Below are 26063 nucleotides of genomic sequence, written 5' to 3' on the forward strand. Positions count from 1 at the left end.
TAGTTTAGATTTCATGTTAAATTAATATCAAAATTATAAACCGTGCATCGCACAAGAACTATTCAAGTGAAATGGTATAAGTAAAAAAGTTATGGATGAGTAGCGAGGTTGCAACATAATTGGGCTGGATAACGATCTACAACAAACTCAATAACCTATCCAGTTAAAAAAGAGTAGGCCCAAAATTAGAACCCCTGTTAAACCCTAAAAATCTAAGAGCAGAAATAATAATTAGGTTAGGGTTTATGAGATGAGAAATGTGCCGCCTCTCTTCCACCACCAAACCCCACTTTATAACCCCCCAACCCCCTCTATCTTTTCCATCATTCTATCTCTCTCATCCCTCTTCCTTTTCTCCATTCTTTCGATTATGTTCACCATCTTCTAATTTGATTTCGATTTAATTAAATCTTAGAGCTATGATGAGAATTAAGATTGTCATGCACCACTCTGATTACCCGTGCTGATAACTTTCTATTACCCATTTTATCTCTGAGCTCTCTTTTCTAATTTTTTTCTATTTATTTTGAATTCTGGGAGTTCAAATGATGCGATCCTATACGGATCGAACCATGATGCGGACCGTATTAAGCAATTTTGCTTCTGTGGATAAATTTTTGGTGTCTGATGGCTTCCTATATTTACTCTATTTTTCTTGAATTACCAATTATAATTTAAAATCAATGAAAATGATGATATTTGAATGTCGCCCCAGTCTTACAAGCATCTAAATCAGATGCGATTTGGTGATTGACCTTTTTATCTGATCCGTTTTTCTTTATCAAAAGATTTACAGATTTGAAAGAGTTTTTATTGATTATGTATTTTTTAAAATTTCTGTTGAAGAACTTGTTAGAACTCGGTGTTTTTGCAAAACGATGAGCGCAAGCTTAATCTGGAAATGCCGGAGAATTGCAATGAAGTGCTCCCATTTTTCTTTTTTAAGTATCAATCCGGAATCCGCTCAGTTTATTCTACCGGACTCTGTTTGATGATACAACTAATTTCTACACTAATGATCAACTAGTGACTTATGCCTGGACTTGTTTTGAGCAGGGACCTTAAAATGAGCAGGGACTTTAAAATTAAAGAAAAACGATATGTACACTTGAATGATTTGAAATTAAAGAAAGGAAGATTTTGCAATAGCTACACTAACACCATAATAAATGGAATCTCATCCTTCTATTTTTGTTGACTCATCAGAACTGTTTTTGTATGTGACAAAAAATGAACAAAATTCTAAAACTACAATACAAAATTGATGTTCTTGACTTCTAGTTGATCTTCATAGCTCTGTATCATTTATTAACAAGGAATAACTTACATGTTGGAATTGAACGTTTAGGAAAATAAAATTTAAAACGGTTAATCTATCAAACAATACTTCGTATACATCTTTTATAAAGATTTTGAAGCCAATTAATTCCAACAGAAGAATGATATGTGAAGGATGAGCAGAAAGAGTAGACGATTATCAGGAAGGATTTTCTCAAGGAATAAGAAAATACAAAAAATTAAAATAAGAGTGAACGTGTTAAGATAATGGGGGGAGGAATCCTATTTTTTGTTTAAAAAATATTTATTTATTAATAAAAAAGTCAATATAATCAACGGTTTTGAAGAGTCAACAAAGATGAAAGGCTGAGATTCATTTTATTATGGTGGCTACCATTTTATGGTAGCCATTGAAAAGTCTTCCAGAAAGAAATGGTACGAGTATTAAGGGAACATCATAAAGAAGTTGGAGAGAATATTAACTTGTTGAGGGACGAAGCCTTCTTGAATGTTCTATCCATTTTGCTTTATCATATTTGCTATTTAAATTTTTATATTGTTGATAACTCTAATTATATATTATTAAAAATTATAAAATTCTTGTACTGTTAACGTAAGTACTCAATGACATGAATGGAACAAAACCTTGTGGGATAACATTTTTTTTAAGCACAAAAGAAGAAAATTATATTAACATGATCGTTTAAGCACCTTACAAAAGAGTATCGGGCGACAACCAAAAACTTGTAGCTCGAACCATAGCAAAATACAAACATCTAAACTACCCAAACCTAGACTACCAAAAACTGCCCCTCCCTTTGACTTTACAATCCAAACACTACCTTGCACGGGCGCCAGAATTTCTCACGCCCCTCGCTGGGCGCTGAAGTTGCTGCTTGGCCTTTTGGTCAGGCGCAGCAGCCTCGGTGCCCGCGCGAAAGGAAAATACGTAGCGCAAAAAATGTTCATAAAAAAGAATTGCTACGAGGGCATAAGAAAAGCACTCGATTTCAAAAACGACTCGCAAAAAATTAATAACTCTTTGTGTCATTGCTAGGCCTCCTACGACGACAATACCCGGCACCAAAACCGAACGTGCTAATAACTATGAATGTCACACGGGCAAGTGTTTCGAAAATCCAAAGAATTACCAAGATAAAAAAAAAACCAAAAAGTGTACCGACAAAAGAAAGAGTGAAAAACTAATTTAGAGAGTCGAAGTCTAGACTAAGTAATGCTTGAAACTTTGGGAACCTAAACTTTAGCTTATCTTATGCCTAGGACTGGTCCTGCCACTTGGTGCCGATCAGGGAATCAACGGTTAGTGCGTCTCGAAGATACATCGCCAACACCAGGTTTAGTAACTCCAAGCTCCGTCCGTCGTTCCTCATTTCAAGGATCTCCGCTTCCCCAACCTCGATTCGCACCTTCAAACATGTCCATCGAAGATTTGCGAGACCAGATGGTCCAAATGACCCAACTTATGGGCCAACTGAAAATGGAAAATGAAGCTTTAGCGGCTGCGCAAGCCAAAAATGACCTCGATAACGAGAAGAGGATTGAAAAAATGGTCCTACAGCAAACCATGGGGAGCAAATACTTCTCTCTCGATCCTGAACCTTTTCCTGGCAAATTACCAGAAAAGTTCAGTTCATCTGACTTACCAAAGTTCAAGGCCACGGACAACCCCCGTGATCATCTACTGAGCTTTGTGAATACCATGAACTTGAAAGGCGTGGACAAGTCCATGTACTTACCTGCCTTTCCTTTGTCCTTGGAACCTGTGCCGCTCAAATGGTACTATCACCAGGACCCTAAGCTCTTCCCCACTTGGGAAGACTTTGTCAATGTCTTCATCAAGCAATACTCGTCGAACATGGATTTCCAAGTCACCATGCGCGAGCTGGAAGTTCTCTTCCAAAAGAAAAATGAGGGTTTCACAACCTACTTTGCTAGATGGAGGGACCAGGCGGCCCTGCTAATCAATAGGCCTCCCGAAACAGAATTGGTCCAAAAATTCATTGACAACCTGGACCCTGCTTACAGACAACACCTTAGGTACCTGGGACTCGACACTTTCAAAAGAGTTTATGATGTGGGAATAAAGATCGAGGACGACCTCGCCAAAACCATACAGAGCAAACCCACATATAAGACCAACACCTTTAATCGGGGTAACACATCCCAAGCCCAAGAAGTCCATGCTGTAGAAGAGACTCCCGCCCGAAGAAACCCTGCAAGATGGGTCCGAGACCGAAAGTTTGCCCCACTCGGGTCAACTTTGGTACAAGCCTTTGAAAGACTAACCAATCAAGGAAAGTTGAGACCTATAGGCCCCACCCGTGACCCTCCTGTCAAAAGCAAATATTGGGTCGAAGGTACTTACTGCAAATTCCATCAAGGAAATGGGCCTGACACTGAAAACTGCTGGAATCTAAAACATACGATCCAGGACATGATAGAGGATGAAGTGATACCTCTCCCTAACGTTGGCAAACCCAACAACAACAAGAGCCCACTCGGCTCTTGTCACATCTCTCTCGACCAACCAGAGAATTTCGACCCCACGGTGTATATTACACCTCAAGGTGCACCACTCGCTGTGGTCCCTATGGATCGAATCGAGAGGGAAGTGTGCGGTGTGTGGAATGATGATGCTGAAGATATTTACCTATCTCAAGTCTCGGGCCAGGACTTCTTCACTGAAACTTGGCCCGGGTATGCTCTCATTGACACCACCCCTCAGGAGCCCGAGGTCAACAACCTCACCCGATCCAGAAGAATATACCAACCGGATATTCACCCACCTCCTATGGACGACATCCCGGTTAGGCAAACTCCTGAGAATGGACGGCACACCACCGTCACGGAAGTCATTGAAAATCCTCTCCTGAAACAACTAAAAAGAACCAAGGCCGAGATTACCATCTGGGATCTTATGTGTACTTCAAAGGAACATCGCGAAAAGCTTATTCGCTCACTTGACCTCATCTCAGTACCTACAGATATCACACCTGACTCATTGGTTAGCCATGTCACGAGAGATGCCGGAGAAAAGGCCATAGTTTTCACCGATAAAGACTTACCCAAAGAGGGGGTGCTCACAATAAAGCCCTTTACCTAGTGGTTGGATGCAAAGGACAAAACATCCCCCTAGCGCTCGTAGATAATGGTTCGGCGGTTAACGTCTGCCCATTGCGAACCGCCCATTGCTTGGGGCTAGGAAACGATGACTTCCAAACCTCCACACAAGGGGTACGAGCTTATGATAACTCCCGAAGGCCTGTATTGGGAAAAATCAACCTTGCCATACAAACCGGGCCTGTGGCACGCACCACGGAGTTTCAAATAATCGACATCAAGCCCACTTTCAACCTCCTCTTGGGGCGACCTTGGCTCCATGACTTAGGAGGTGTGGCTTCTACCTTGCACCAAATGGTTAAACTTAACCATAACGGGGTAATACTAGAAATCCGCGCCCCTCCTCTCGACGTCAGTTGTACTATGGTTGGAACGGCCGAAACTACAGACGACCTTTATGGGTTTCAAATGGAAGAAACAATCCAGTTCATCGAAGATTATGATCCAGCATTCCTAGACCCGCATGCATCCCGAGTCATCCCTAGAATGCTGTTAGCTCAAGGTTATTTCCCAGGAACCCCATTGGGCATAAGGAAGAAGGCATACACATTCCATCCTTTTCCCGACAAATCTACTCCCTTTGGCTTAGGTTATGAACCAACGGAGGAAGATATTACTGACCGCCTATCTAGGCTACGCCTTAACAAAGCCAAACAAACCACCCTCCTTCCCCCATATCAAAGGACCCTTAACGGGATGTTCGTTCGGGAAGGAGAAGAACACCCATGCTGTGATTTCCCTGAACCCTTCATTCAGGATGGCTTGCTAAAACCCGGATTTGAAATTTTCCATGACTGCCACACCTTGGATGAGGCACCCCACCTCACCAAGACTAAAACAGCTGAAATATTGGACAACCAGGCTCCTTGGACATTTTTTAACGAATCGAAGCCTATGGAGAACGAGACTGTGATGACTACCCTAGCTTTACAAGATGAAGGTTTCGATCCAACCCGGTTAATCTCTCCTGCATCAATGCTAGAAGAGGTCGAGAACGGATGGGTGAAGACATATCAGTGGGTCAATGCAAAAGGAATGGAATTCAAGATGAGTACCGGTGAAGGACCGAAGTTTTATGAGACTAAACCCCAGGCTTGAGCCACATAGAGCACCATTAGTAAAAAGCTCCTAGTAGTTCTTTAGATTGATAGAAAAAAATAATAGAGACTTTAGAGGGTCCTAAGGCCGCTTAGAATATAGGTCAGTTTTATTTCAGTGTGTTTTCCTTACTTTCCGAATCAATAAAGGCGTAATATTTCTCCTAAATTTTTTTATCCTAACACTAAATAAACACCAAATGTACTTGCAAAATACAAAAATAAGAGGCGGCCCACTATAGGCCCAACAAACAAAGCCCACCCGGTTTTGAAATAGTACCATGGGAACCAATTCCCGAAACCCACAAAATAAACCACACTATCCCATTCATATCCCCAAAACCTAAAAAGCCAACCAGTGTCATCATAAGAGCCAATCCATGCAACCCAAAATCAAAGGAAATCAAAAATCAAAAACAATGCAAATGATACAAAAAAAAAACAGATTCATAAAACATAGATTCCGTCATACCCTTCACTAACAACCCACCTCCAAAGCCTACACAAAGATCTTCATAACTTCCGCACCCTAACTCCATTTTCAAAACTGTTTCGAGTCACCAATAGAAAAAATTAATCCGGACAAAAATGCATTTCACGCTAACAGTAAAAAAAGCCTCCAAAATATCCTCAAAATTAACTTTAAATACGAAGCAAAATATCAAGGCACAAAAAAAAGAAATAGAAATAAACGCAAGAACATGTGAAGCAAAGCGTCAAAAATTGACCGCCCAAGTCATTTTCAGCGCCCAGGGCTGGGCGCCGGATTTTCTGACGCCCCAGCCTGGGCGTTGAAACTCTCTGCCTGCCAAAAGTTTTCTTTTCAGAAGTGCTCGTCATTTTATCCGCACACAACGGAAAAATAACGAACACTTGGGGGGTACAGTACGTATCCAAATAGGCTTGCCAACCAAGAATATAGCCATACAAATTAGTCGAATTTCGAATTTCATATTTTACACGACTTATGGCAAAAAAAAAAAAAGGCAGATGAAAATAATGATAATACTTCACTCATTTGACCGACTAAGTAATATGTTTCCCCCTCAGGGCATATCTATCGAAATCCTGCATACTAGAACTAATTCAAAAGCTAGAACTACGCGCGACCTGATTCTGACAAGATACGTAGGCAATTCTTACCAAGGATTCGGTCCAAATAATAAAAAAAATATTATTTGTGCAAAAAAGTGTTAGACATATAAAATACATAAAAAAGAGGAGAAACAAAAATAAATGAAAACTAAAAATACGCCTTTATTAAAATATAATAAGAAGGAAACAGAGTGCTAAAAATAAAAACAAACACGACTGAAATAAATAGAGGGCACCTACACCCTAGCAAGAACTACACTACTCTAGTTCTTCTGGATCATCAAATAAAGTCTTGTAGAGGGCAATATTCGCAGGATCCACTCCCACAGTCCTCTGCGCTGCCCCAATGTCAATCTCCATGAGAACCGAATCCTGGACAATAACTTCCAAAGATGCCAAGGCTTCAGAAACGTTCTCAGTTATAGCCCGCTCAGCCTCGAGGGCACAGGCAATGGTGGGAGAAGGATTATTATCATCAATTAGACTAGCCACTGTTTCTACAGGCGGCTGAGCCTTCCTAACCCATACATTGTTCCGGCGACGATCTCCGCGAGAGCTTACATTTCTTTTAACAATAGCAGGCCCCTTCATGTTAGACATCTTTTTAGGCCTGAAACTGGAACGGGGAGGAACTTCCTTTCGCTTTCGATCAGGACGAGCTTTCACAGTCTTAACACTATAGGTACGAGGTTTGGCAGAATCAGGACCCTCATACTTAACACGAATACGAGGTATCAAAAGCTCAGCCGGCTTCCAATTACGAGCCTCGGTCCTCACATCTTTGTCACCGGAGCTCATCCACAACTTGTAGTTTTCAGAAAGACCCACAAAGCCATTTGTAGCTACGGCCCAACGCGGGAGACCATCATAATACTTGGCCCACGCTAGGACCCGTGTTTGTGAAAAGGCCGCTACCTTAGGTGGTACCGTATCAGAAAAGGGGATAGTCTGCCTTAAACCATATTGACGCATGACTCGGTAAGGGAAAATATAAATGGGACGAGATAGCCCCAACAAAGAAACATAAACCGATACATCAGACCCCACTGTCATAGTAGTCAAACCCCACCATGGTACCACCCACTTAATAGAACAAATGCCATAAGTAAAAAAAGGAGGTCCATTCGGCCTCGTCCTGGCCTTGGTGCAAGTATTTTCGGTTACCCAAGGCTATAGGGAGATAGTGTTTAGGATCGGTAGGAGCTTCCAAAAGTCTAAACCGTTCCGCAAGCCAAATCTACAAAAACAGGCACGATCGAATCAAAAGAGTGAAAAGAAAGAAAAAATGGTCCCTGGGGCGCAGTTTCAACGCCCAGGACCAGGCGCCGAAAACTCCAGCGCCCAGCCCTGGGCGCTGAAACTCAGCCCCAGGCAAAAAAAATATGTGCAAAAGGGACGTATACGTGCGCAAGGAAAAATCGATCACCTGCAGTAATAGGGGGCTTCCCTTAAAATGTTCAGATTTGGCATCCTTCTTCAGCTCGTCCGCACTCAGCAAAGTCTCGGCAACAACCAACGGCATGATAGAATAGCAACTTTCCATCTGGCTAATCAAGGGGATCAACCTTATGTCACCGAACTCACCATTGTTATTCGATAGCAAATAATGATTCAACAAGCAAAATACAAGGGCTCGAATATTCAATTTCTGTTCGGTCATATTTTTACTAGGCCTAAAGTGATGTTTTACAAGTTTTGCCAAGTTAACCTTATCATCTACAACAATTTCAGCAAACATGTTATCATCTAGCCCTAGGAAAGCCCTTATGGTTGTTTTACCCTCTTCAATAGTGCCAGGGGTAACAGGAGTAGCATTAGTAGGATAACCAAGGATCGCAGCAAATTCATCGGGCAAAGGACATATTTCGTTGCCCCGAAAGGCAAAAACATGATGATCTGAGTCCCAAAAGCTTAGGGCAGCATGCAGAAAGTTATAATCAATATTAATTTGTTGTAAGCCTAAAAGTACCTCTAAGTGGTATTCTTTTAACAAAGCTTTTTCTGTGGGAGTAAGGGCCCGTAGCCAACGCCTAACACTCCGTTGGAGTGAGAAAGTAGGGATCGACATGACAAAAGCAATGAATAATTAAAGCACAACAAAAAGAAAAGAAAGAATTTGAGAGTAGTAGAAAATAGGGACGTATCAAGCCCCTATATATAGCTGAACGCACCCGATGACATCCTGATCCCATTCGGAAACGTGTTAGGAAATCCGAAAGTCAAATGTTACCAGGAAAGGACATTCAGCGCCCACGGCTGGGCGCCGAAATGTTTAACGCCAGGCCTTGGGCGCTGAAAATGCAGCCCAAGGCCCAGATTTCACAAAACACGGAACAGGAAAGGACTTAAGACCGTATTGCTAAACACGAGGCCCTATTGCAAGTAGGATCAAGCCCAAAGCACCTTTAGCTCCCAAATAAGCAAGAAAAAAAATATAATAAAACTTGGTCGAAACTTAGACTCGTCTCGAAAATGCTTATGTACACTTTTCAAAAAAAAAGCAAGTTAAATATCATGGTCATTCTTCGAAACACCAAAAATATGTGTCGTCAAGTCATTGGTTTTCCAAATAAAAAATGTTTGTCTGTCAAAGGGTTAATCCGGGCCAAGCTAAAACCGGATGTCGCCTGAAAACTAAAGTCGCACTCCACGGCTTCTCTAAAGTAGCACACTACTGTAGAAGGTCGCTCGCACATACGAGCATGACCCCAAACATGATTACAAGATGCGAAAAACAACCGACGAGCCCCAGTGCTTGGGGGCTCGCGAAAAAAATAGACTCCAACGAGGAGCGCGCGATCAAAATCACATTCCCAGACTGCGCCATACACCATATCATGTTTGGATATCTCAAAAAAGAAAAACCATAGGTTCGACCTCATCGAAAGGACGTCACTGACACTTGTGCACGGTCCTCTGATCAAAGACCAAGTCGAGCCGTAAAGACTAGCTCAAAATCACGAAAGCGGACGGTCGCAAGACAAAGATCCGTCTGAACACGTTGTCAGCCCACGTTCAGGTTACAACTAAATTCGAGCACCCCTCGAAAGAATTCGCTCTTGCAAGAATGAATAAAAAGAAATTCTCAAAAGAAATCACAAAGAACCAAAGAAATAGGAACTTGCCCATCTTCAGTCGGCAAGATCGCGTCACAAACCGCGCGAGTTCCCAAATCGAAAAGAAAACGAATTCAGGGACGTCCACCCTCAGCGGACAGGGCTCGCCCACCCTCAGCGGGCGGGGTCTGCGTCACTAGCCGCGCAGGTCCTCAGTTTTCGAAAAAATAAAGTCTTCAAAATTAAGACAAGCTCGCCATCTTCAGCCGGCGGGGTCTACGTCACAAACCGCGTAGGTCCTTATTTTCAAAAAAGCAAAACAAATTTCAAAATAGATTCGTCCACTTCTATCGGACGGGGTGTCCACCCTTAGCGGACAAGGTTCGCCATCTTTAGCCGGCGGGGTCTACGCCACAAACCGCGTAGGTCCTTATTTTCAAATTATAAAAACAGATTCATCCACTTCTATCGGACGGGGTGTCCACCCTTAGCGGACAAGCTCGCCATCTTTAGCCGGCGGGGTCTGCGCCATTAAAACCGCGCAGGTCCTTAGTCGCTGCAGCGATAACTTTTGCTGGATTTTCCTTCGTTTTACGTCCTATAAAAACAAGGGTGCTGGATTTTCCTTCGTTTTACGTCCTATAAAAACAAGGGTGCTGTATTTTCCTTCGTTTTACGTCCTATAAAAACAAGGGGGTTTTCTCGTTTAGCTAGCCCTGAAAATGAGAATCTTTAAAAAACATTTTACCTCGTGATTGGGCTTGGCCAGGCCCAATTACACTTTACAGCTTTGATTTCGAAAAACTCTGTAGCTACTCCCAATGAAAAAGTAAGGGATTTTCTACGCACCTTTAGATTCTTCCAATGACAAAGTGAGGAAGTTTCTATACTATCAGTTGACAACTCCCAATGACACGTGAGGGATATGTCGACACTTCAAGTGATGACCCTTAAGTCAAATGTTATCACTCGGGGGCTCGTGAGACCCTCGCAAAACAGGTCACAATACACCATGGCTTGTGTGACGCACTCCGTCTAATACTTTGACCATCGTCTTACTCCAAGACTCAGTCAAAGTGGGGGCTAACTGTAGACACCTACTTTTGTCCCCATCCCGCAAGGGAAAGGTTCGATGATGAAAACGTAAATCTCCACTTGACAACGCATCTCCTATGAAATAAACGAATCTCAATTCCCCTTTTCATTTCACCCGAAACCTGCTATTTATGGAAACCTGCTAAAAATAGTAACTGCCGTAAAAGGTAGCTTCTAAAAGTGGCAAATCATAAAAGATAGAAACCTGTCAGAATTAGGTGTTGCATTCCAACATAAATCCTAAATGAGATAGAAAACTACGAGAATCCTATTCCTAATATGATTCGGAAATAAGAGTTACGTATTAATTGGAATCCTAACGAGCCTAGAGTTCGTAACGGGCCCAGACGCATTCCGTCATAAAATTGATACGCGCTAAAAGACTCGGTTAAGTCTCAAACTCTACGGATTTCAGGAATCCGAATCTGACTAAAGAAAACAGCCCAGACCCTATTTTCAACGCCTGGCTCTGGGCGCCGAAATCTTCGGCGCCCAGGCCTGGGCGCTGAAAATACCTGGGGACGTGTTTTTTCCTAATTCTTTATGGATTAGAACTCTGCAATTCTATCTTTCCACGAACTCTTCCCTATAAATAGACCCCTAAATTCGACGTAAAAAGAACACACAACAACACACAATTATATTCTGAGTATTGACTCCAACCCTTAGCCTAAGCCTCTCGCTGCGAAACTGTTCACGCGTTCTGTCGCAATCGATCCATAAATCGAACAGAACGTATCATGTCCCATAATTGAGATTCGTTAAATAAAAAGGAGAAATAGCAAAGTCAAATTGGTTAGTTTTCTGAGAACCGTGACGCACCTCTCAAGGGTGCGTCGTAATGTGTCCCTTTTCGATGATTTAACTGCTTTCCTCGCCCTTTTTATGAACTGTTAAACTAACCTGATCTGATTGTTCTATCACGTCTAACAAATATAATATTTTTGGGAAATTGAATTATCATGCTAGGTCCCTTAATGCTATTTAAATCAGATAATCACGATCGAATTAGTATTATATGTTGCATATTGCTAAAATCAACTCAGATTAGTTTAATAGTCAACGCATGTCCTTTCAATTATTTATGCTGAGCTAGTAAGGATATCCTGCCTCTGGAGTCATCGACGAGCGAAGTACTCCTCTCGGTAGTTACAGTCCCCCGAACCCTCAATCTCTACCTTGCGGGTGTATGTTGAGAGATCCCCACACCAGGGATCACAAGGGAACCTACGGCCGTCGTGGTCAAACATAATTGCACTCCCTTTATGTCACGATAACCGGGTTTTGTCAGTTTTTCTCATTGTCGTTAAAAACTGAATGGCGACTCCTATATTACTAGTCGATTGGGTGTATACTCACAGGAAATCCAATTACACTTGATTGAATAAAAAGAATCGTCACACCCACGAGGGACGAGGTCACGCATTAGCCTCGCGCTTTTTCGACCCCCTCACACTGTTTCCCCTGTTTTGCAAATCACCACCCCCCCATCCCCTTAACAGCTCCGCCGCCGCTAAACCACCTCCACCATTGCCGTCGAAATCCCCGGCGAAGCCTAGCCCAACCAGCCTCCATGCCCTCTTCCTCTCTTCCTCCCTCCTCCTCTCCTCCCTTCCTTCTCTGTTTGCTCGTGCCTCAACCAAAACCAAAGCAAAATAAAAAAAAATCAGATTTTCTTGGCCTTGTTTTTATTCTCCTCAAACCCATATTAAATTGGGCCAACTAACCATTTGGGCATTTGGTAAGACCAATCTGAATTTTCAGATTTTAAATTTAGCAATATTTATGTTTTAATAGTTTTTATGATATAATTATTTACTAATAAATTGATTTTATTTTCAGGTTTAATTATCAAATATCGATTTTACTAAAATAAATTACTTAACCTGAATTAACAAAAACGGAATTTTTAATATTATTTACATGAAAATCAATTATAAAATATATATGTATTTCGATTGAAAATTCGATTAAATAATAACATTTTCGTTAAATTTCGAAAGTATAATTTTTCGTTATTTATATTAAAACTCGTTATTTATAAAATTCATTACTTATAAAATTTATGATTTTATAAAATATTGATTTTAAATTATATTATCGATTTAACTAAAATAAGTTACTAAATGGATTTATCAAGGACAAAATTTAAATAAGATTTTCGTGTAAAGTAATTAAGGAAAATATATATATTTCGATTGAAATTTCAATTAATTATATTCTTCACTAAAATTGGCGTTTAATTATATTTTCATTAAAACTATGAAATTATATATTTTTTTAACATTATTATTAGAAAATTGGTTAATTATAAAGTTTCGAAATTATTAAGTTAAATTATTTATCAATTTGGTACTAATTCAATTATTTAATATTTTTAAAGAAATTGGACTCGGAGCTCAGGACGAACGAACCAACGAAAATCCTTAGCAAAGTCGTGGAAGTGAGGTAACGGCTATTGCTAGTACCCGCAATCCCCTTATAAATATGATTTATGAAATTATGACGTTATGATTGAATTTATGAATTAAATGTTTTGATGTGTTTTATGGATTGTGGGATGAAATATGATTTGTTTGAATTGTTTATTATAATATGATTTGATTGAGTTTTCTCATAAAATTATGTTTATGCAATGCTTTGAAAGAAATGATATGTTTATTGATCTAGGATCAAAATGATGTTTTATGATATAAAATGAGTTATGTTATTTCAACTAAAATACAAGCCAAGGCTTGGTAAAAATACATAAAACATGATAAATGAAAGTGAAAGACCTGGTTTGTCTGGCGGTATATAAACTACCATCTTCCTATCAATCGGTCATGCATGCACCACAGACACCTGTGCACCCATGGATTACGAGCCCAGGCTCCCATGGTTTATGAGCCCAGGCTTAGGGCCCAGGCCCATGTTACGATGATGAGCCCAGGCTCTTATGGGCCCAGGCCCAGTGGAGAATTCCTTCACGGTTCGTACTTGCCGACAACTAGCATGTTAAATTGCAAAGTTTATGAATGAATTGAATATGATGTTTTGTTAAATGTTTTACTTATTCTATTCTCCCTGTGTTATTAAATAAAAATAATTGAAATGAATTTACGCTGCTAGAATAGTTCGTTACTGAGTCTTCGGCTCACCGTTTTGTTTTCTGTTTTAGGTACTGCGGGGAACGATGGAAACGAGCAGTGGCAAGGAATTTCACTATAGTATTAATCACCTAGTTTATGCTTAACGTTTTAATAGTTTTTAATCAAAGACTTTTAGTAAGTTATGTACTTTTTGATAATATAAAGGATTATTATATATATTTTGGAGTATTTAATGGCTTATAATTGATGTTTGCCTTGTAATTTCCAAAAAGGAAGTTACGGCAGGTAATGTCCCGACCAATTAGGTTAATTCCGCTGCTAATTATGCTTTAATAATTGAATTAGAGGTCGGGGCGTTACAGTTTGGTATCAAGATCAGCAAAGGTTCTGGACCATAAGTGCTAAACCTTACGGGTGTTCGCACGAATAGAATTCATTAGGCTTTAAGTAAAGAATTTTAAGGAATGAGTTAAAGAGAATGTTCTAAAATCCTGCTAAGTTAAAATGAATATGAGTGTGAGTGTAGGAACGGGATCAAAGGGTTTATTTTATATTATTATTTCGCTTCAATCTGATAAGATATGTTATGCAGAATGTCGACCATTGATGCTATCAACGATGTTACCAACGGAGCTCGTAACGAGCATCATGTTCATGATGATAACGACATTACTCACGAGGAGTATGTCCATGTTAATGGCCATGAGGAAAGGATGGAACGATTGGAAAATGTGAGTGCAATGTTGGCCGAATTAGTCCATGATTCTCGAAAAAAGAAAGATGTTAGCGGGAACGAGAGCGCAACGATGTTCAAGAAATTTTCGTCACTCAACCCACCATCCTATGATGGCAAGCCCGATCCAGTTGAGTTCGAGGATTGGATAAGTCGCATTGATCAGTTGTTTGAAACCCTGCAATGCCCTGAGAAATGGAGAGTTGATTTCGCAGTGTTTTACTTATCGGGTCAAGCAGGATTATGGTGGAAAGTTAACAAGGAACGAAAGAATGGGCCTGGATTTGGTTGGAACGAACTACAGAAGTTAACGAGAGACAAGTTTTATCCACCATCCTTGAGGAAACAAAAATAAGATGAATTTCTACACTTGCAACAAGGAACAATGAGCGTGTTGGAATACGCAAATAAGTTCATGGAGTTGTCAAGGTTTGCACCAGACTTGGTGTCGACAGAGCAGTCCAGGATGAACCGCTTCGAGCGAGGTCTGCACCTTAAGTACCAGGATAGGTTGTCCACTCAGAGGTTTACTTTATACCAGGATATGGTTGATATTGCAGCTAACGTAGAGCGAGTGGTACTGCTTCGAGAAGCGAAGAATGTTGGGTATAAAAGGAGGAATGAAAACCAGAGTCAAGGAGGAGCAAAGAAGCCTAACCAAGGCTATCAGGGAAACCAAAGGAGGAACGATGTTGGAAACAAAGGACAAGGTTATCGTGGAAACCAGAATAATAGGGCGCAAGAATGTGCCAAATGTGGGAGAAGAGGCCACATCGAGAGTGAATGCCGTGTAGGATCGAACACTTATTTTCAATGTGGGAGCCATGATCATTACATCAGAGATTTTCCGAAGCAGGTAACCCCAACCACGAGAGGACCAGTTTCAACTAACAACGATCGTGGTCGGAACAACAACAACACAGGAGGTTCAAACCGCAACCCACCCCGACCACCGCCAGCTGGAAGAGTTTTTGTGATGAGACAGGATGAGGCAGATGAGAATGATAATGTTATCACCGGTACCTTCTCTATCCATTCTTTACCAGCCCATGTTCTTTTTGATTATGGAGCTTCACATTCCTTTATTTCTCCATTGTTTGCAAAATATTTAAATTTGAAACCATGTTGTGACTTTCATGCTATGAGTGTTTCCCTTCCTAGTGGAGAAATTGTGAAATGTAGAACCATGTATAAGGATTGCCCTATTGTAACAGAGAAAGTTGAGTTTCGAGCAGACTTAATAGCTTTTGACCTATCTGAATTTGATGTAATCTTGGGAATGAATTGGTTGACTAAGTATGAAGCTAACCTAAATTGTTCGAGGCAAAGTGTGACCTTTATAACGCCAGATGGAGATAGAGTTTCATTCCATAAGTTAGTAAGAAAACCAACGATTCAAATTGTCCATGCTTTGAGAGCACGTAAAATGATTGATAGTGGTTTATCTGGTTATCTGTGTAGTGTTATTGACTTAAATACCTCTGGACCTTCCATTACCGACATACCTGTTGTTTGTGAGTACCCCCATGTTTTTCCAGAAGAAATACCTAGTATGCCCCCACCAAGAGAATTAGATTTCAGCATTGAATTAATTCCAGGATCCACCCCTATTTCTAAGGCACCATATAGAATGGCACCAGCTGAGTTACAAGAATTAAAGAAACAATTAGATGAGTTACTTGAAAAAGGATATATTCGACCTAGTGTTTCACCTTGGGGAGCCCCTGTCTTGTTTGTGAAGAAAAAGGACGGAACTATGAGGTTATGCATAGATTATCGAGAGTTAAACAAGATTACTATTAAGAATAAGTATTCCTTACCCCGTATTGATGATTTGTTTGACCAACTTCGAGGTGCAAAAAAGTTTTCTAAGATTGATTTGAGGTCAGGTTACCATCAACTTCGAATTAAACATGAGGATATTCCAAAGACAGCCTTTAGAACTAGATATGGTCACTATGAGTTTGTTGTGATGCCTTTTGGGCTAACTAATGCACCAGCCGTATTTATGGATTTAATGAACCGCATTTTCAAACCATACCTTGATAAGTTTGTAGTTGTTTTCATTGATGATATTTTGGTATATTCTAAGAGTAATGAGGAACACGAGGATCATCTGAGAAAAGTGTTAGATATGTTGATTGAAAACCAGTTATATGCTAAGTTGTCGAAATGTGAATTCTGGCTTAAGGAAATATCATTTTTAGGACATATTATCTCTGAGAAAGGTGTATCTGTTGATCCTGAGAAAATAAAAGCAATTGTGGAATGGTCTAGACCAACTAATGTACCCGAAGTACGGAGTTTTATGGGTTTAGCTGGATACTATCGAAGATTCGTTCAAGATTTTTCTAAGGTTGCCTTACCCATAACCCGATTAGTTTGAAAGAATACCAAATTTGTGTGGAATGATGATTGTGAATGTGCATTTCAAGAACTTAAGAAACGTCTCACCACTGCCCCTATTCTTACCCTTCCATCTGGAACTGGCGGATTTGTAATCTATAGTGATGCTTCCAAGAATGGGTTAGGATGTGTCTTGATGCAAAACGGAAAAGTTATAGCTTATGCTTCACGCCAACTCAAAGTCCATGAACAAAATTACCCTACCCATGACCTCGAACTTGCAGCTGTTGTTTTCGCCCTTAAGATTTGGAGACATTATTTGTATGGAGTTTCGTGTCAAATTTTCACTGACCATAAGAGTCTTAAGTACATTTTCACCCAAAAAGAACTCAACATGAGACAACGTAGGTGGTTAGAACTTCTTAAAGATTACGATCTTGATATTCAATATCATCCCGGAAAGGCTAACGTTGTTGCAGATGCATTAAGTCGGAAGTCTCACCTAAATTCTATCCTAACTTTCTCCCGAGTCAACCAAGATGATCTACAAAAGATGGAAATTGAGTTTATCAAAGGAGATGCTTGCTTGAATGTGTTGGTAATGAAACCAACTTTGATTGATGAGATTAAGGAAGCGCAATGTAAGGACTTGCAATTAGAAAGAATAAGGAGTGAAGTGGAAAATGGGAAGTCACCTGGTTTTGTCATTCAAGAGGATGTCACGTTAAGGTTTCAGGGAAGATTATGTGTGCCTAATGGTGAGAAGTTGAAAAAGAGAATTTTAGAAGAAGCTCATAGTTCACCATACTCGATTCACCCTGGAGGAAATAAGATGTATAAGGATGTAAGGCAAGTGTATTGGTGGAGCAACATGAAGCAAGAAGTGGCAGAGTATGTGGCTAAATGTTTGACATGTCAGAGAATCAAGATCGAGCATCAAAGACCAGCAGGTTTGTTGCAACCTCTGGATGTGCCAGAATGGAAATGGGATTCAGTTTCAATGGATTTTATCATAGGTTTACCAAGATCAACCAAGGGAATGAATGCTATTTAGGTCATTGTTAATCGATTAACAAAGTCAGCGCATTTCTTAGCCATGAAGAACAATTCGAGTTTAGATCAACTTGCTGAACTATATGTGAACACCATTGTGCGGTTGCATGGAGTGCCTAGTTCGATCGTTTTTGATCGTGATACGAGGTATCAATCAACCTATTGGAAAGAATTGCAGAAAGCCCTTGGGACGAAACTTAACTTCAGTACCGCATTTCACCCAACGACTGATGGACAAACAGAACGTACCAATCAAATTGTCGAGGATATGTTGAGAGCATGTATTTTGGATTTTCAAGGAACCTGGGAGAAGTTTCTACCTATGGTTGAATTTTCGTACAACAACAGTTATCAGGCCACTATTGGTATGGCACCTTACGAAGCACTTTATGGAAGGAAATGTCGAACACCATTATGTTGGAGTGATATCGATGAAGCACGTGTTATAGGACCAGAATTGATTCAAGAAACTACTGACACGATTCGTTTAATCCAATCAAGAATGATGGCAGCGCAAAGTAGGCAAAAGAGTTATGCAGACCAACGTAGAAGACCACTAGAGTTTGAGGTTGGAGATCACGTGTTCTTGAAAATTTCGCCAACGAAAGGAATAATGAGATTTGGTCAAACTGGGAAGTTGAGACCAAGATACATCGGGCCATATGAGATATTAGAAAGAGTAGCTGTAGTAGCATATCGACTATATTTACCAACCGACTTGGAAAAGGTGCATAATGTATTCCACGTGTCGATGTTAAGAAAATATGTTCCTGATCCTAGCCATGTGATTACGCACGAACCCTTGTTATTGCGAAATGATTTGACTTACGAGGAGAAACCAATTGAAATTCTAGAACGAAGAGAAAAGAGACTTAGAAGCAAAGTAATTCCAATGGTTAAAGTCTTGTGGGCCAATCACTTGACATCTGAAGCTACATGGGAAGTTGAAGCGCAAATGAGAGCGAAATATCCCCAGTTATTCGTTTAGAAACGATAAGATGTATGAATTTTAATATGTTATTTGAATGATTATTTTATAATGATATTCCGCCATGTTTGTATAAGCGAATAGAACGAATAAGTATGAATTGTATGATTTCTATGAATAGCTAGTTCTACTGAGTTCCAGTTTCGAGGACGAAACTTTTTCTAAGGGGGTAAGGATGTAATACCCCGAAATTTTAAATTCGATTTATTAAAATTAAAAATATTTATTAACTTGATTTCGTTTTAACTAAATTACGAATAATCGAATTTCGTTATTTTAATCGTTTTTACGATTTATTTTAAACGACGAATTTATAAACTGAAATTATTTATTTTTCGTTAACGCTAATTATTTATGTTTAAGGAATTATTTTAAGCAATTTCCGAAAATTAATTACAATTTCTGAATTTTTGCAAAATATTGTGAAAATTAATAAAATAAAATAAAAAAGAAAAAGAAAAAAGAAAAAGAAAAAGAAAATTCGTTTTTTTTGCTTGCTCTCCACGCTCAAACCAGGAAGTCAACTTCCTTCCTTCTTTCCCATAATTCAGTCCAAGTGCAGATACTTGGACCCCAAGCACAATTCCTAGCTTGTTCATCACTTTTCTCATGTACATAATCAGAACTTTGGATGGAATTTCAACAACAAACCAAAAATAATTTCAATCTCAATCTTAATCACAATCCTTGTTTTTCTGTGATTCAATCGAACCAACCACCAACAAAAACCACCTCAACCACCGTGCACCACCATCCTCACCACCACTCCACCACCCCGCATCTCCCGACCACCCAGAACCACCGAACACCACCACCCCACCACAACTCCCTCCCCTGCTCTCTCCTCCTCTCGCGTCCCCTGCCTCCTTCTTTCTTTCTCCTCTTTCGCCCCACGCCACCACCACAACCACCACAACCACCACACTACCAGCACCACTCTACTCCTCCGACCACCATCAACAACCACATCCACCAAACCACCGCCCAGAACCACCCCGTCGTCCCCCCCCTCTCCCTCGCACCTTCCCCTCCCCTGTTTCCCCTGTTTCGCAAATCACCACCCCCATCCCCTTAACTGCTCCGCCACCGCTAAACCACCTCCACCATCGCCGTGGAAATCCCCGGCGAAGCCCAGCCCAGCCAGCCTCCACGCCCTCTTCCTCTCTTCCTCCCTCCTCCTCTCCTCCCTTCCTTCTCTGTTTGATCGTGCCTCAACCAAAACCAAAGCAAAATAAAAAAAAATCAGATTTTCTTGGCCTTGTTTTTATTCTCCTCAAACCCATATTAAATTGGGCCAACTAACCATTTGGGCATTTGGTAAGACCAATCTGAATTTTCAGATTTTAAATTTAGCAATATTTATGTTTTAATAGTTTTTCTGATATAATTATTTACTAATAAATTGATTTTATTTTCAGGTTTAATTATCAAATATCGATTTTACTAAAATAAATTACTTAGCCTGAATTAACAAAAACGGAATTTTTAATATTATTTACATGAAAATCAATTATAAAATATATATGTATTTCGATTGAAAATTCGATTAAATAATAACATTTTCGTTAAATTTCGAAAGTATAATTTTTCGTTATTTATATTAAAACTCGTTATTTATAAAATTCATTACTTATAAAATTTATGATTTTATAAAATATTGATTTTAAATTATATTATCGATTTAACTAAAATAAGTTACTAAATGGATTTATCAAGGACAAAATTTAAATAAGATTTTCGTGTAAATTAATTAAGGAAAATATATATATTTCGATTGAAATTTCAATTAATTATATTCTTCACTAAAATTGATGTTTAATTATATTTTCATTAAAACTATGAAATTGTATATTTTTTTAACATTATTATTAGAAAATTGGTTAATTATAAAGTTTCGAAATTATTAGGTTAAATTATTTATCAATTTGGTACTAATTCAATTATTTAATATTTTTAAAGAAATTGGACTCGGAGCTCAGGACGAACGAACCAACGAAAATCCTTAGCAAAGTCGTGGAAGTGAGGTAACGGCTATTGCTAGTACCCGCAATCCCCTTATAAATATGATTTATGAAATTATGACGTTATGACTGAATTTATGAATTAAATGTTTTGATGTGTTTTATGGATTGTGGGATGAAATATGATTTGTTTGAATTGTTTATTATAATATGATTTGATTGAGTTTTCTCATAAAATTATGTTTATGCAATGCTTTGAAAGAAATGATATGTTTATTGATCCCAGGATCAAAATGATGTTTTATGATATAAAGTGAGTTATGTTATTTCAACTGAAATACAAGCCAAGGCTTGGTAAAAATACATAAAACATGATAAATGAAAGTGAAAGACCTGGTTTGTCTGGCGGTATATAAACTACCATCTTCCTATCTATCGGTCATGCATGCACCACAGGCACCTGTCCACCCATGGATTACGAGCCCAGGCTCCCATGGTTTATGAGCCCAGGCTTAGGGCCCAGGCCCATGTTACGATGATGAGCCCAGGCTCTTATGGGCCCAGGCCCAGTGGAGAATTCCTTCACGGTTTGTACTTGCCGACAACTAGCATGTTAAATTCCAAAGTTTATGAATGAATTGAATATGATGTTTTGTTAAATGTTTTACTTATTCTATTCTCCCTGTGTTATTAAATAAAAAGAATTGAAATGAATTTACGCTGCTAGAATAGTTCGTTACTGAGTCTTCGGCTCACCGTTTTGTTTTCTGTTTTAGGTACTGCGGGGAACGATGGAAACGAGTAGTGGCAAGGAATTTCACTATAGTATTAATCACCTAGTTTATGCTTAACGTTTTAATAGTTTATAATTAAAGACTTTTAGTAAGTTATGTACTTTTTGATAATATAAAGGATTATTATATATATTTTGGAGTATTTAATGGCTTATAATTGATGTTTGCCTTGTAATTTCCAAAAAGGAAGTTACGGCAGGTAATGTCCCGACCAATTAGGTTAATTCCGCTGCTAATTATGCTTTAATAATTGAATTAGAGGTCGGGGTGTTACAGTTTGGTATCAAGAGCAAAGGTTCTGGACCATAAGTGCTAAACCTTACGGGTGTTCGCACGAATAGAATTCATTAGGCTTTAAGTAAAGAATTTTAAGGAATGAGTTAAAGAGAATGTTCTAAAATCCTGCTAAGTTAAAATGAATATGAGTGTGAGTGTAGGAACGGGATCAAAGGGTTTATTTTATATTATTATTTCGCTTCAATCTGATAAGATATGTTATGCAGAATGTCGACCATTGATGCTATCAACGATGTTACCAACGGAGCTCGTAACGAGCATCATGTTCATGATGATAACGACATTACTCACGAGGAGTATGTCCATGTTAATGGCCATGAGGAAAGGATGGAACGATTGGAAAATGTGAGTGCAATGTTGGCCGAATTAGTCCATGATTCTCGGAAAAAGAAAGATGTTAGTGGGAACGAGAGCGCAACGATGTTCAAGAAATTTTCGTCACTCAACCCACCATCCTATGATGGCAAGCCCGATCCAGTTGAGTTCGAGGATTGGATAAGTCGCATTGATCAGTTGTTTGAAACCCTGCAATGCCCTGAGAAATGGAGAGTTGATTTCGCAGTGTTTTACTTATCGGGTCAAGCAGGATTATGGTGGAAAGTTAACAAGGAACGAAAGAATGGGCCTGGATTTGGTTGGAACGAACTACAGAAGTTAATGAGAGACAAGTTTTATCCACCATCCTTGAGGAAACAAAAATAAGATGAATTTCTACACTTGCAACAAGGAACAATGAGCGTGTTGGAATACGCAAATAAGTTCATGGAGTTGTCAAGGTTTGCACCAGACTTGGTGTCGACAGAGCAGTCCAGGATGAACCGCTTCGAGCGAGGTCTGCACCTTAAGTACCAGGATAGGTTGTCCACTCAGAGGTTTACTTCATACCAGGATATGGTTGATATTGCAGCTAACGTAGAGCGAGTGGTACTGCTTCGAGAAGCGAAGAATGTTGGGTATAAAAGGAGGAATGAAAACCAGAGTCAAGGAGGAGCAAAGAAGCCTAACCAAGGCTATCAGGGAAACCAAAGGAGGAACGATGTTGGAAACAAAGGACAAGGTTATCGTGGAAACCAGAATAATAGGGCGCAAGAATGTGCCAAATGTGGGAGAAGAGGCCACATCGAGAGTGAATGCCGTGTAGGATCGAACACTTGTTTTCGATGTGGGAGCCATGATCATTACATCAGAGATTGTCCGAAGCAGGTAACCCCAACCACGAGAGGACCAGTTTCAACTAACAACGATCGTGGTCGGAACAACAACAACACAGGAGGTTCAAACCGCAACCCACCCCGACCACCGCCAGCTGGAAGAGTTTTTGTGATGAGACAAGATGAGGCAGATGAGAATGATAATGTTATCACCGGTACCTTCTCTATCCATTCTTTACCAGCCCATGTTCTTTTTGATTCTGGAGCTTCACATTCCTTTATTTCTCCATTGTTTGCAAAATATTTAAATTTGAAACCATGTTGTGACTTTCATTCTATGAGTGTTTCCCTTCCTAGTGGAGAAATTGTGAAATGTAGAACCATGTATAAGGATTGCCCTATTGTAATAGAGAAAGTTGAGTTTCGAGCAGACTTAATAGCTTTTGACCTATCTGAATTTGATGTAATCTTGGGAATGAATTGGTTGACTAAATATGAAGCTAACCTAAATTGTTCGAGGCAAAGTGTGACCCTTATAACGCCAGATGGAGATAGAGTTTCATTCCATAAGTTAGTAAGAAAACCAACGATTCAAATTGTCCATGCTTTGAGAGCACGTAAAATGATTGAGAGTGGTTTATCTGGTTATCTGTGTAGTGTTATTGACTTAAATACCTCTGGACCTTCCATTACCAACATACCTGTTGTTTGTGAGTACCCCCATGTTTTTCCAGAAGAAATACCTAGTATGCCCCCACCAAGAGAATTAGATTTCAGCATTGAATTAATTCCAGGATCCACCCCTATTTCTAAGGCACCATATAGAATGGCACCAACTGAGTTACAAGAATGAAAGAAACAATTAGATGAGTTACTTGAAAAAGGATATATTCGACCTAGTGTTTCACCTTGGGGAGCCCCTGTCTTGTTTGTGAAGAAAAAGGACGGAACTATGAGGTTATGCATAGATTATCGAGAGTTAAACAAGATTACTATTAAGAATAAGTATCCCTTACCCCGTATTGATGATTTGTTTGACCAACTTCGAGGTGTAAAAGTGTTTTCTAAGATTGATTTGAGGTCAGGTTACCATCAACTTCGAATTAAACCTGAGGATATTCCAAAGACAGCCTTTAGAACTAGATATGGTCACTATGAGTTTGTTGTGATGCCTTTTGGGCTAACTAATGCACCAGCCGTATTTATGGATTTAATGAACCGCATTTTCAAACCATACCTTGATAAGTTTGTAGTTGTTTTCATTGATGATATTTTGGTATATTCTAAGAGTAATGAGGAACACGAGGAGCATCTGAGAAAAGTGTTAGATATGTTGATTGAAAACCAGTTATATGCTAAGTTGTCGAAATGTGAATTCTGGCTTAAGGAAATATCATTTTTAGGACATATTATCTCTGAGAAAGGTGTATCTGTTGATCCTGAGAAAATAAAAGCAATTGTGGAATGGTCTAGACCAACTAATGTACCCGAAGTACGGAGTTTTATGGGTTTAGCTGGATACTATCGAAGATTCGTTCAAGATTTTTCTAAGGTTGCCTTACCCATAACCCGATTAGTTTGAAAGAATACCAAATTTGTGTGGAATGATGATTGTGAATGTGCATTTCAAGAACTTAAGAAACGTCTCACCACTGCCCCTATTCTTACCCTTCCATCTGGAACTGACGGATTTGTAATCTATAGTGATGCTTCCAAGAATGGGTTAGGATGTGTCTTGATGCAAAACGGAAAAGTTATAGCTTATGCTTCACGCCAACTCAAAGTCCATGAACAAAATTACCCTACCCATGATCTCGAACTTGCAGCTATTGTTTTCGCCCTTAAGATTTGGAGACATTATTTGTATGGAGTTTCGTGTCAAATTTTCACTGACCATAAGAGTCTTAAGTACATTTTCACCCAAAAAGAACTCAACATGAGACAACGTAGGTGGTTAGAAATTCTTAAAGATTACGATCTTGATATTCAATATCATCCCGGAAAGGCTAACGTTGTTGCAGATGCATTAAGTCGGAAGTCTCACCTAAATTCTATCCTAACTTTCTCCCGAGTCAACCAAGATGATCTACAAAAGATGGAAATTGAGTTTATCAAAGGAGATGCTTGCTTGAATGTGTTGGTAATGAAACCAACTTTGATTGATGAGATTAAGGAAGCGCAATGTAAGGACTTGCAATTAGAAAGAATAAGGAGTGAAGTGGAAAATGGGAAGTCACCTGGTTTTGTCATTCAAGAGGATGGCACGTTAAGGTTTCAGGGAAGATTATGTGCGCCTAATGATGAGAAGTTGAAAAAGAGAATTTTAGAAGAAGCTCATAGTTCACCATACTCGATTCACCCTGGAGGAAATAAGATGTATAAGGATTTAAGGCAAGTGTATTGGTGGAGCAACATGAAGCAAGAAGTGGCAGAGTATGTGGCTAAATGTTTGACATGTCAGAGAATCAAGATCAAGCATCAAAGACCAGCAGGTTTGTTGCAACCTCTGGATGTGCCAGAATGGAAATGGGATTCAGTTTCAATGGATTTTATCATAGGTTTACCAAGATCAACCAAGGGAATGAATGCTATTTGGGTCATTGTTAATCGATTAACAAAGTCAGCGCATTTCTTAGCCATGAAGAACAATTCGAGTTTAGATCAACTTGCTGAACTATATGTGAACACCATTGTGCGGTTGCATGGAGTGCCTAGTTTGATCGTTTCTGATCGTGATACGAGGTATCAATCAACCTATTGGAAAGAATTGCAGAAAGCCCTTGGGACGAAACTTAACTTCAGTACCGCATTTCACCCAACGACTGATGGACAAACAGAACGTACCAATCAAATTGTCGAGGATATGTTGAGAGCATGTATTTTGGA

At 39.5% G+C, this 26063-nt stretch overlaps 1 protein-coding gene and 2 non-coding genes across 3 annotated transcripts; all 3 read left to right on the forward strand.

Annotated features, from left to right (window-relative positions):
- Positions 1 to 414: 414 nt before the first annotated feature.
- LOC130460490 (small nucleolar RNA Z221/R21b) lies at positions 415 to 500 on the forward strand. Its single transcript, XR_008920347.1, has one exon. It is a non-coding gene; the product is annotated as a small nucleolar RNA Z221/R21b (small nucleolar RNA).
- Positions 501 to 685: 185 nt separating this feature from the next.
- LOC130460535 (small nucleolar RNA U31b) lies at positions 686 to 770 on the forward strand. Its single transcript, XR_008920391.1, has one exon. It is a non-coding gene; the product is annotated as a small nucleolar RNA U31b (small nucleolar RNA).
- Positions 771 to 15131: 14361 nt separating this feature from the next.
- On the forward strand, positions 15132 to 23614 carry LOC130472039 (uncharacterized). The gene is made up of 3 exons (XM_056842449.1): positions 15132 to 15443; positions 22915 to 23229; positions 23588 to 23614. Exons 1-3 carry the CDS (start codon positions 15132 to 15134, stop codon positions 23612 to 23614), a joined length of 654 nt encoding a protein of 217 aa, XP_056698427.1.
- Positions 23615 to 26063: the final 2449 nt, after the last annotated feature.

The sequence above is a fragment of the Spinacia oleracea genome, chromosome 4, assembly GCF_020520425.1.
Source record: "Spinacia oleracea cultivar Varoflay chromosome 4, BTI_SOV_V1, whole genome shotgun sequence".
In the NCBI taxonomy this organism is placed as follows: Eukaryota; Viridiplantae; Streptophyta; class Magnoliopsida; order Caryophyllales; family Amaranthaceae; genus Spinacia; species Spinacia oleracea.

Bases quoted from the DNA above. Each gene is read 5' to 3' on its own strand.
- LOC130472039 (XM_056842449.1), top strand. From the start codon at position 15,132: ATGGTTGATATTGCAGCTAACGTAGAGCGAGTGGTACTGCTTCGAGAA. The intron at 15,444-22,914 runs GTAACCCCAACC...ACTTCATACCAG, and splicing joins TCAGAGATTTTCCGAAGCAG to GATATGGTTGATATTGCAGC. The intron at 23,230-23,587 runs GTAACCCCAACC...CTATTGTAATAG, and splicing joins TCAGAGATTGTCCGAAGCAG to AGAAAGTTGAGTTTCGAGCA.